This window comes from Zootoca vivipara, chromosome 1 (assembly GCF_963506605.1).
Source record: "Zootoca vivipara chromosome 1, rZooViv1.1, whole genome shotgun sequence".
In the NCBI taxonomy this organism is placed as follows: Eukaryota; Metazoa; Chordata; class Lepidosauria; order Squamata; family Lacertidae; genus Zootoca; species Zootoca vivipara.
In genome coordinates, this window is record NC_083276.1 from 78,099,116 (window position 1) to 78,111,048 (window position 11,933).

Consider the following 11,933-nt stretch of genomic DNA (forward strand, 5'->3'; position numbering starts at 1 on the left):
AAGACTGCAATTCTAAACAGACTTACAAGGCTAGAGAGTCTACTCGACCCAGTGAGATTTACTGCTGAACAAACATGTATGGGACTGCACTACATAAGCGGTTAGTTGCCTTGATACTATACTTCTTCAGTTTATTTTACAAGGTAAACAAATAGACAAACCTCTGCAAAAAAGAACTCTTACAACATGAGGAACTATAGATGATGGGGAAAGGGATGAAAAGTGGAGCCCTAAGAAATATTTCTCCACTAGATGTCTCTACTACACAACATTTGTTAACAGAACTGAAAGAAGGCCCCTGGAGAAGAGAAAATGGAATTGTGCAAGGGATAAAGGTTGGATATGAGAAGAGCAAAAGGCAGCAATTCAGGCTTTCATCCATAAGCTGCATAAGCAAAGGAACTATGAGGTCACCCAATGCAAATAAAACAGGACAAGAGTGAGAATGCTGGTTTGTCAATGTCATTGTTTAAATTTATAGATTGCATTTCTGAGAGATGTTTTGTTGATAACTTGATCATGTCTGTGTCTTTATTGTAGGTTTCTTCTTCTGAGGCTGGAGCTTGAAATGTGGGTTTCTTGTTTTTAAACTGTGTCCACCCCCTGTAATTTATATTGCTTTATTTACACTGCACCACAGAGAAGGTATTTGCCCACCTTGTGGGCCCAGTTTGTACCACTACCAAAGAGGTAGAATCATAGAATTGTAGAGTTGGAAGGGACCTTGAGTGTCATTTAGTCCAATCATCCATGATGCAGGAATCTCAGCTGAAGCGTCCCTGACAGATGGCCAGCCAACCTCTGCTTAAAAAGAGGTTGGCAGGCAAAGTGTGATAGTTGTTTGTGGGAAGTCTACAATTGTACGGTTAAAATTTTTGCACAATCCTTTACATGTCTAGCCAGAGGCAACTCCCATGGAGGGGATAAGAATGCACCTTAAGAATCTTAAGTCAGACCCATGTTTTGTATGAAAACATGCGTTGGAAGGTCATCTGAAGTCTCTCATCAGCAACATGAACCTTCCACTTGTGTTAATGCAAATCAGTGCATTACCCCTCTCTGATACCTGAATCAGCCACAAGAGAGAGATACTTTGATGGCTCTTGAACATGAAAAGGAATAGTTTTGGCTGTGGGTTTCTAGATCTTTTTGGGTCTTGGAAGCACCAAGGTGCATCGATTCATGTAAGTCAGAATTATTAAGTTTATGTGCATCTCAGTTTTTTAAAAAAACTTCACCAAAAATATATATCACTTTTTCAAACTCATCTTAGACAGCTAATTCCTCACAGGATTTACAGATGAAATAAAACATTTTATTTTTACTGCTTTGTTAGACCAAGCTCCAATCGAGCACCGGTGATTGTTTGTTTTGTGTGGAGAAAGGGAGATATAGTCAGCCGATAGCTTTCAAAACAAAAGTAAATAATGGGAGATGTATGCTCTGTCACTGGACAAGGAGAGCACACAATCTTGAAAGAATGTCTAAAAAGAGAAATGCTGAAAGGTTCATGAAATGATGAGAACAACCCTCTGCTTCCCCCCCTAACTTATTTTTAAAGGCATCCCCACAAAGGCAATTGCCCTCCTTTTTCTTTTGCTCCACAGGTAGGCAGGCTTGAATTCCCCTCCTAATTTGCAAAGTCCGTTCTCTTTTCACAACCAAATTTTGGAGACATTTATGGAAAATAGCCTAAACAATCAAATCCGTCTTGGAAAAGAAACTGCATTTTGCCATGGGATTTCATCACAAACAGCAATCTGCTGGTGGGGCGGGGGAAGGACTAAGTTGATGGGGAACCCTTTTCAGCCTTGATGGCTATATTCCCTCTGAGCAACCTTCTGAGGACCACAGGCCAGCGGGGGGCAGAGCCAGAGGCAAATGTGAGTGGAGTCAGAAATGGAAACTTTTTTACAGGAAGCTCACAATTAAGATTGCCGGAAGAAATATCAACAAATTCAGGTATGCAGATGACACAACCTTGATGACAGAAAGTGAGGAGGAATTAAAGAACCTTTTAATGAGGGTGAAAGAGGAGAGTGCAAAATATGGTCTGAAGCTCAACATCAAAAAAACCCAAGATCATGGCCACTGGTCCCATCACCTCCTGGCAAATAGAAGGGGAAGAAATGGAGGCAGTGAGAGATTTTACTTTCTTGGGCTCCTTGATCACTGCAGATGGTGACAGTAGTCACGAAATTAAAAGACGCCTGCTTCTTGGGAGAAAAGCAATGACAAACCTAGACAGCATCTTAAAAAGCAGAGACATCACCTTGCCGACAAAGGTCCGTATAGTTAAAGCTATGGTTTTCCCAGTAGTGATGTATGGAAGTGAGAGCTGGACCATAAAGAAGGCTGATCGCCGAAGAATTGATGCTTTTGAATTATGGTGCTGGAGGAGACTCTTGAGAGTCCCATGGACTGCAAGAAGATCAAACTTATCCAATCTTAAGGAAATCAGCCCTGAGTGCTCCCTGGAAGGACAGATCGTGAAGCTGAGGCTCCAATACTTTGGCCACCTCATGAGAAGAGAAGAATCCTTGGGAAAGACCCTGATGTTGGGAAAGATTGAGGGCACTAGGAGAAGGGGACGACAGAGGACAAGATGGTTGGACAGTGTTCTCGAAGCTACGAACATGAGTTTGACCAAACTGCGGGAGGCAGTGGAAGACAGGAGTGCCTGGTGTGCTGTGGTCTATGGGGTCACGAAGAGTCGGACACGACTAAACGACTAAACAACAACAACACATACCCCTCTCTGTCCTCCATCCAGACAAGTGAGAAGCATTATCAGAGCTCAGGGACACATTCCAGCCAGGCAAAAGCACTCAAGGAGAGTGAAAAGCCTCGCCAGTGAGGGGTGTGGCCTGTAGAATGTTCTGAGGGTCAGACAAAAAGGCCGGACCACATTTGAGCCCAGGGCCTGAGGTTCCCCATCCAAGCCCCATCATCCTACCCACCACTCCCTGCCCTGCAAACTGGATGTTTCAACAGATTCTGCAATAAAGAGAACAGTTCCTGGAGCTTCAAGGTACAAAATTGTTGCAGTTGCTGTAGTCCCACCAGAAGCCCTTGGACAACTTTATAATTTTTGGCAAACAGACAGTGGGTAGTTGAGTCTATTTTAAATGCACACGTTTAATAGTTCTTTCAATATACAGACCCTGGAAACGTTGCAGTGGATTGGAAACTCTTTTCAGAAAAAGAACTTCCTTGTCAACATGGATGCTCTTGTCAGCAATCCTTCTCCGAGATACAGGGAAACCTGAGATCTGAGTCAGATTTGGAATCTAGAAAGTCTTAATGAACACAGGCACATCCATGAGAGAGACTGAATAGTTCCTGATGAAGGTCCCTCCATCAAACACCTGGGCTGTGTTGATGTCCTTCCACTTCTGACCTTCTCCGGGCAGGTAAATATCTCTTTGACGTTGCCCTTGTTTTGTTATTGGGGCAACAAGGACCTGAATTGAAAAAGAAATGTTAGAGGCATTGGAACATAGAAAACTGCTTTATACTCAGACCATTGGTACATCAAGCTCAGTTGTGTAGGCACTGCCTGCTTGCTGTATCTGGAGGCATGAGGCATTGAACCTGGGATCTAATGGATGTGAAGCATGTGCTCTACCAGGGCTGTAGCCTTGCCCTTAGAGTATGTAGTCAGAACAGAACACTGATAAATTCTGCTCACCCCCTCCAAGAGGTGGGTGGGGTTTGCGATCCTGCGTGGGGCTTCCCGGAACCAGGGTGCCACCCACCTTGGCTATAGGGTGGCCGTCGCACCACTGATAAAGTAAAGTTACAGGTAGGTAGCCGTATTGGTCTGACGTAGTCAAAACAAAATAATAAAAATTCTGCACATGAAAGCTCATACCTATGACAAACTTAGTTGGTCTCTAAGGTGCTACTGGAAAGAATTTTTTTATTTTGTTTTGATAAAGTAAAGCTCACTTGAAACCAGCACACTATTACCTCTTCTGATAATGACTTTGTATCATAACGGTTGCTTTGACACCATCTATTAAAATTCCACCCTTCTTCCCCAAAGATCCTAGGGCGGCAAACAACAAGTGATAGAACGATTACAAACTCTTGAAAAGATGTTACGAACGTCTTTAAAACAATTCCAATACTGATGCAAACTGGGCAAAGACTGGTCTAAAGAAAGGTTCCAGGAAGATGAGGGCAGCCTTTTTGGGGTTTGTTTTAAAATGCTGAGTTCTAAGGAACTAGAGTGCACAAATGTTCATCATTAGAGCACAATGGTTCTTTCCAAATTCATGAAAGATTATTTATGAGTGACAGGCTTAATCTTGAGTCCGAGTCCATACTTATTTTAATTGGAATTGCCAGGAGTTGCAAACATGACAGAACTGAATTTTTATCACAAATTTGAATCCCAGCCGCTCAGTAGAAAGGCCTGATGTTCTTAGTCCAATCTTTGGTTTTGCATTAGCTGTATCGTAAGAAAAGATCTCTTCTTGTTAATGCAGGCCATATTTCTATATTGGAAATTGTCCGATTCAATTTTAGAGATCCCCCCCCCCCCCCGCTGCCCCATTTAAGTGATTTTCTGGGAGGAGATATGTGATGATATCTTATAAGTGCAGATTCCACTTGTCAGCTGCATTTTACAAATAATGTCTGCCATGAAATTGAATTTATGTTCTTTTTAAAATGCAAGGGCCAAAATAGTGGAATGATGACCTGCCTTGTTTGCAGAAGTGGATCTGCAGCTCTATAAAGTGTGAGGCAGATTTAAGTGGGAAAATGTCATTTTCTGCTGCCTGTGCTTTTTCTCTGAAACCCCTTTTATTTTTCTCCTAGTGGACCTCCATGGCTAAAAGGAACATTGGCTAAGCGGAAAACACATTTCAAATAATCTCACCTGGAAAAGCATAGATGGGGATATTTAATTCCCCTACTGATGCCATGCTTTAAATTGACCCCGTACCCAGGCACCAATTTAGAAGGAGTCAGGTAGACTCATAGATACGTCCTGCTGCCATCACGTCTAGTTCAAAGTTGGTGAAATGGCCACCTTTATTTTTCACAAGCTGAATACATCCATTGAAATCAATATAGAAGCACCAAGGTCTCAGGACTTGCTATACGTCAAAGCTCTGAGCCTTTCATGTTGGAAAGTGTAATGGCTTTTTACAAATGGCAATGATTTCCATTTCACCTCCAATAAAATGTACCTACTTCTAAGAACAAGGATTTTGGTACAGCGATGCTAGGACATTTGCCCTAGGCCTCTGTGCAACAGATAAGAAATATGTAATTGATGGTGACACTATTACGGTGCTAGCAGTTCACCTTATGGAATTAAGGAGAGGTCATGAATGTCTGTTTTCACTTAATTGAATCAGACGAGGCAGTGGGATTCTGGAGTGCAGAACTGACTAGGAATGGATTCTGACACAGAAGAATATATTAACTAGCCCCAATATAACCAGAAAAAGGCCACCTATTCCTGAGTTTATAACCATAAACAAAGGTAATAAAATATGAAGTCAATATAAATGTTTATACTAATGTCTCCATTCCACAAGGGTATTATATTTCTTTCACTCACAGAATTTCCATGCAAAGGAGATGACAGCTTTCTGACATACTTGATTTGTTCCCTTTCTGGGGCCTCTGTGTTTTACTACCGGTACTAATGTTTAAAGATCACAAGGACACAAGCATAAGCCTAGTACAGCGGCACCTCGGTTTTCGAACAACTTAGTTCCTGAACAACTGGGAAGCTGAATGCTGCAAACCCAGAAGAGGGTGTTCTGGTTTTCGAACTTTGCCTCGGAAGCTGAATGTGTTCCTGAGCTTCCGTTTTGCGTGTTTAGATCTTTAAACCTCCCTCTTAAACAAATTCAGACAAGACTCAAATTTTGGTATGGTTTTTGGCAGAATTTAGGCCACAACTTTATTGATTACAGCAAGTGAGTGGTTGCATAGGCTCTGGTTCAACTAGCTCCCTGCACTGTTGCAGGTAGTGCTGACTCAGGGCTCTATCATAGGTCAGCCTAGGGTGAACACCTGGAATGGCGGAAACTGGGGACATGCTATGTCCACCACCCAGGTGTCCCCCTGGACTCAGACACTGGCACAACCCCTCGCAGGGTTGACCAAACCATTGAGTCCCTGGATTCCTTTAACGGAATACCCCTTCACATACCGGTAGGGATGGCGAGAGTGCTCCCCCATCTCTATCACCTGAACAAGAGCCTACCCACAACCTAACAAGTTGTGACGATTTGCTACGCGGCAGGCGAAACCCAAGTGGCACCAGCCAATCAGCCAAGTGGGGGAAATTCCTGCCGTGTCCCTGTCCCAACGACAGATGACACACGACGGCATAGCAAGGTCAAGCGCACAAGCCCTAAAATAGGGAGAGGTGGGCAGGTGTTCTGATGCACTGACTGAAAGAGGGAGCTCTGAGTCACGTGCATGGGCATATATAGGCCCCTTGATCGGTTTGGCTAGCATTCCATTGGCCTGATTCAACCCAGCAATAAGGAACCTACCAATAGGGTGTTGTGGCTATCCAATCGTACCCACCCACAACACAGGGTTCGGTTGCCAGGTCGCACCGCAACACGTGCCCTCTTTGAGGGAGGACACAATTTCACTGTTGCGCAGCTCATTTGAGTCCCCCACATAGTAATTAAGGCTTTTTTCCTGCCATTTTTACCCTTGTGCTGCTCATTTAAGTCCCCCCCCCATCGAAATTAAGGCTTTCCCCTCCCATTTTTACCCTTGCACAGCTAATTTAAGTCTCCCCCATTGTAATAAATGCCTTCCGTTTCTAACTGCAGTGTTCTGAGGTGATATTTAGTGCTTTTGTTTTTGTTATTTTTTTGAGTTTTTGTTCGTGTGGCTTTTTCATTTTTGTGACTGTGGCTTGTTTTTCGTTTTATGGTTGGTTGGTTGGTTGGTTGGTTGGTTGATTGTTTGATTGTGTGTGTGACTGTGGAAACAGATAAAAGCTCCCCATCCAAACAATGACTATCATCAGTGCAGGTAAGAAAAAAAAATAATTTTAATTTTTATCATCTACAATACTGTCTTATTTATTTTATAGGACAGAACATTGATTATTGCTTTCATTTTATGGATCAATGGTCTTGTTAGATAGTAAAATTCTATTTTAGGGGTTGTTTTTAAAAGTCTGGAATGGATTAATCCGTTTTGCATTACTTTCTATGGGAAAGTACGCCTTGGTTTTGGAACGCTTTGGTTTTGGAACAGACTTCCAGAACCAATTAAGTCTGAGAACCAAGGTAGTACTGTAACATTTAAGAAGGCACTGCCATTCTGCCTCATTGCAGCTTTGCTTCTTTGTTCACCCAGCTGGATCAGCTAGACTCAAAGCAGAACACCTGATAGTGAAACTGATGTCAGGCCCGGCTGTAGCTGCAGTCCCGGTGGCGCAGGGTGCCAGGGCGCAGGGGGGGGGGGCGCTGCGCGTGGAAGCCGGCGCGATCTCCGTGCCTCAGTGCCAGGGCGCCCAACCTGCTCGAGGCGGCCCTGACTGATGTTATCTTCAGATGTTCCCAACCAGCACCAAAGATCGCCTTGCCTAGGAAGATCAAACTTTGACTAGGAAGATCAGATGACTGAAAATAACCCTTGGACTTGTAGCAAGGTCATTGTGCGTTCCACACAAGGGTGGCTGGGCAACCATCTGCCACAAGGTTTAATTGGTAAGTAGCTGTTCCTACACCCTCGCTGTCAGCCCAAAGTCCATTTGTCTGTGAGAGCAAGTGTGTTCTGATTACTTGCACCTCTACCTAGCCTGCTCCAAGGTGTATGGAACTTATTACAATCAGGCAAAGGCTGTTTGCAGGTATGTGAATCAGAATACAATGAGAAACATGCAGGCCCACCAGAGAGAATTGTGTATCATCTCTACTAAAAACATTCCAAGTTCTGTAAATAACATTGTCTAAGAAGACTAAGCACACCCAAACACACTCATTGTTCCACTCACTTGTGATTTTTCACTTCACAGAAGATATTAGGTTGCCTACATCTTTCACACCATTTGGCTGTTCACATGAGTTGCCATTTGTAGAAGTGGCCACTGTATTTGGGGCTTGTCACGGCAGCAAAATGTAGGAGTACAGTGGTACCTCGGTTTATGAACACAATTGGTTCCAGAAGTCTGTTCATAAACTGAAGCGTTCATAAACTGAAGCGAACTTTCCCATTGAAAGTAATGGAAAGTGAATTAATCTGTTCCAGACGGTCCGCGGAGTAAGCGTTCATAAACTGAAGCAAACTTTCCCATTGAAAGTAATGGAAAGTGGATTAATCCGTTCCAGACGGGTCCGCGGAGTACTTAAACTGAAGCGTTCATAAACTGAAGCATGGGTGTAATTGGTTCCGGAAGTCTGTTCATAAACTGAAGCGTTCATAAACTGAAGCAAACTTTCCCATTGAAAGTAATGGAAAATGAATTAATCCGTTCCAGATGGGTCCACAGCGTTCATAAACCGAAAATTCATAAACCGAGGTGTTCATAAACCGAGGTTCCACTGTATCCACATGATGTCAGTCCTACCCCCCATTTTTGTCTTGGACCTTTCTCCCATGTAAATGCAGGGATTTTCAATCATCTTACATCCTACACTTTAAAGGGGGGGAAAGGTCAAGGACCACACTGGGATGAGGTCCACATTTTACTTTGGACAGTACAGGAGAAGAGAATATCCTAAACCTGCACATTCTCTAATACAGTAGTAACCAAGACAATTTAAAGCATCAAAGCAGAAATATTGATCAAAAAGATTGTGATGAGGCAACTACTGCCCTTCTTAAAACAGTCGCTGTAAATTTTAGAAGGCCGCAAATGCACAAAAATCTCCATCACCCTTTGAGCGCTTAATGAGCCCTCAGTGAGAGTCTTCTTAATATGATTAAAGGCAACACTTTAGATCCTACCATGCATCAGCCTTGGAACTAAAGACACCCAAGATCAATGTGTCATTGCCTTGATCTGGGAGAAATATTTAAGTCTTTACATTAATCATAAGTTCAGCAAATAGGAAAGTGCTTCAAAAGATTTAATTAGATATTGGCTGTATTTGAAATGCTAACAGCAAAGGGAATTAGAATGTTAACTGATCTTTAATTTATTTCCAGTTGCTTGTTAATGCTAATTGATTATAACATTAATGGGGCACCCAATTGCCTTATTAATCTAGACAAACAAGATCTGAAATACTTGGAGGCATCATTGGCATGAACATCTCATAGAAATCAATGTTGTAAGAGAGAGGGCTTGCAGAGAGCAGCCCACTCTGCTTACTTCCATCAGATGGGAGAGCAGCAGCAAGAGCAGCAAGGCAGGAAGGAGGTTCCAGGGCTCTAGCAGCATACTGGAGCCTCAACTGCAGTTGGGAAGCAGAGAAGAAGGGGTGGAGCCAGCTGCATCAGAGGGTGGAAAGGAGAGGGAAGAATCAGCGGCAGCTGAGGAGAAAGGTTTGACACAATGGGGATCCCATAGCGCCAGTAGGAGGGGCATTTTGGGGATGAGTCTTAAAGGCTGGGTCAGAGCCCGCTAGAGGCTATTGCGGGCTTCTGCCCCATGCAGAGTAGACATGATTTGAGACATCTCACCACTGTATATAGCATGCACAATAAAACTCTGAAAATCCAGAGGAGGTGTGGAGTGCTTACTCGGGAGTAGCCAACACCCATCTGTGACAAATGTCATAAACAGTCTTCCTTGTTTCAAGATGCCTCTAGGTGTGGACAGCTAGTACCACCACCCATACCTCCTTTTGCCCAAGTCAATGGCATCATAAGGAAAAGGAACTGGGTATTCCTAGAGCGGTGGAAGATTCTTCTCCAACATGTAAAGACACACATAAGGAGGAGATGGTTATTTAAATTTGATAGTGGACAAAAAGGGGGGCAGCATTTTATAGTTCTTTATTTGCATTCTTTCCCTCCAATCTCATATACAAACTTACACCAAGTCAGACTGCTTGCCCATCTAGCCCAGTGGTCTGCTCTTCTGACTGGCAGTGACTTTTGAGGGTCTGAGGCAGAGGACCTCTTCTTCATCACCTACTATCAAATCCTTTTAACTGGACATGATGCCAGGGATGGGAACCCCCCCCCCAAAAAAAAATCCTGGCTATGCCCATGTGCCACCTTCATCAAGAGATCACTATGAAGAACCAGCTTACTGAGCACATAACTGTGTGACCCAGCCAGTTTCAGTGGTTCTTTGGGCCAAGGTCTGTTTGCAACCCATCATTCCTAAACTTCTATCAATGTAATCCAGAATTCCTTTTCACAATCAGCCAAGGAGAAACAAATCATGCTTCAACAGAATCAACGGAGACATGTGCTTAGATTGTTACCCAAACAATAAAGTTGATATGGAAAGTGGTCTTCATAGAATGGGCCTCTAACTGCTATCTCCAAAGGGTTGATCTCCAAAGGGTTCCAGTCCATTGAAGAAAAGACTGTGGTATTGAATCCCTATACTATACCACCTCATTTATTTACGGGGGGGGGGGCATGATTCAGTGATGCAATAATGTGTGATTCAGCATGTTTTTATTGAAAAGTGTCATATGAACCTTTGGGTATAATCTATGGGCAGTCAACAATGTAGAACTTTATCAAGTAGATTTTAAAGCCTGCCACCGTAATCTGTGATTATTGTATCAGCAGAACACATGTTCTTATAGTATCCTCATTTCCTCAGTTTTGACTTTTATTTATACAGGTGAAAGGTTTTTTTCCATGCTAGCAAAAAAACAACAACCAAAAAACCAGAAGCTTCACTGGAGATTCAGCCAGTCATGCTATAATAAATCAAGTTGATCTACCAGGAATGCCCCATAAAACATCACCTCCTGCACAACTAGCCACACACAGAAAAAGTGTAACATTCAGCTACGTCCAACAGGCTTTCCCGGTCTATTGTAGAAGACTCTAAAGTAAACCAACAGATGGGTGATGGATTTTCCAGGATGACAGTAGTAGGAGCCATAGAAGGGGGAGGGGGGTTGAGGTGGAAAGAAGCGTGAGAGGAAATGAGAGAAGTGAAAGTGAGATCTAGAATGTTACTGAATGGAAAGCCCCATATTTCACTCTGGTACGGTAGGCATTTGCTTGCTTTGCTAAAAGCATTGTAAACCTGCTGGTTGAAATACTGATGTTGCTGGGCTTTTGTGAGGCTGTAGAAAATGTCACATAAATCACAATCACTCCAGTGAACCCTCTGCCAAAGGGAAGGCAATGGTGGGAAACCAGCGAGGAATGATAAATGTGATGTAGTGGCTGGAAAGAGGCGGCATTGAAAGGGAAAGTTTTAAAAGCGCTATTTACTTTTCTTACCTAATGGTTGACCTAGTAAGGAGGTCACAGTGGCCTGGTTCATATGACAGGGAGAGTCAAACTACACGGAAGGATGCATGAATCTGTCGCATTTCGGTTTGTCTCTGTTGCTCCCCCCCCCCCAAAAATCTTAAATTCAGTTCTCCACTTTCTGCATCTAATTTTCAAATTCAGGCATTCCACCAATTTATTTAACAGCATTGTGATAGGGATTATTTTTTTAAGGGATCAAACATAAAGCTAACATGAGATTTATGTTTCCCCACACACTGCCGCTACGTGAGTTTCTGTTTTTCATGAACTTTCCATTCTGACTTCAAGATCCCGTTCCTGAATAGTCACAGCCAAGTTAGACTTCATATATGAGGATTTTCATGTCCCAGCAAGCATCACTTTGGATCTCCTTGCACTGAATCACATCACCCATTCTACTGCCTATTTGCTCAGTTAGAAGAAAGCTTTCAAACACTGCTTGGGTTTTCACCATCCGGTAGTTTTGTGTCTTTTGTTCATCTCTGACTCTGAGTCCTTCATGATTAAGTTAAACAGCATGGATCCCAACACAGATCATT

The 11,933-nt window shown here is 43.0% G+C and overlaps 1 protein-coding gene across 3 annotated transcripts in view; it reads right to left on the minus strand.

Moving 5' to 3' along the window:
* Positions 1-3,290: 3,290 nt before the first annotated feature.
* The window catches only part of LOC118088695 (SITS-binding protein-like), a 42,451-nt gene continuing 33,808 nt past the window's right edge, over positions 3,291-11,933 (minus strand). For all 3 annotated transcript variants that reach the window (XM_060276685.1, XM_035122651.2, XM_035122642.2), the window contains one exon: positions 3,291-3,464. In XM_060276685.1, the coding sequence (XP_060132668.1) occupies positions 3,291-3,464 (174 nt within the window). The remainder of the gene's footprint in view (positions 3,465-11,933) is intronic.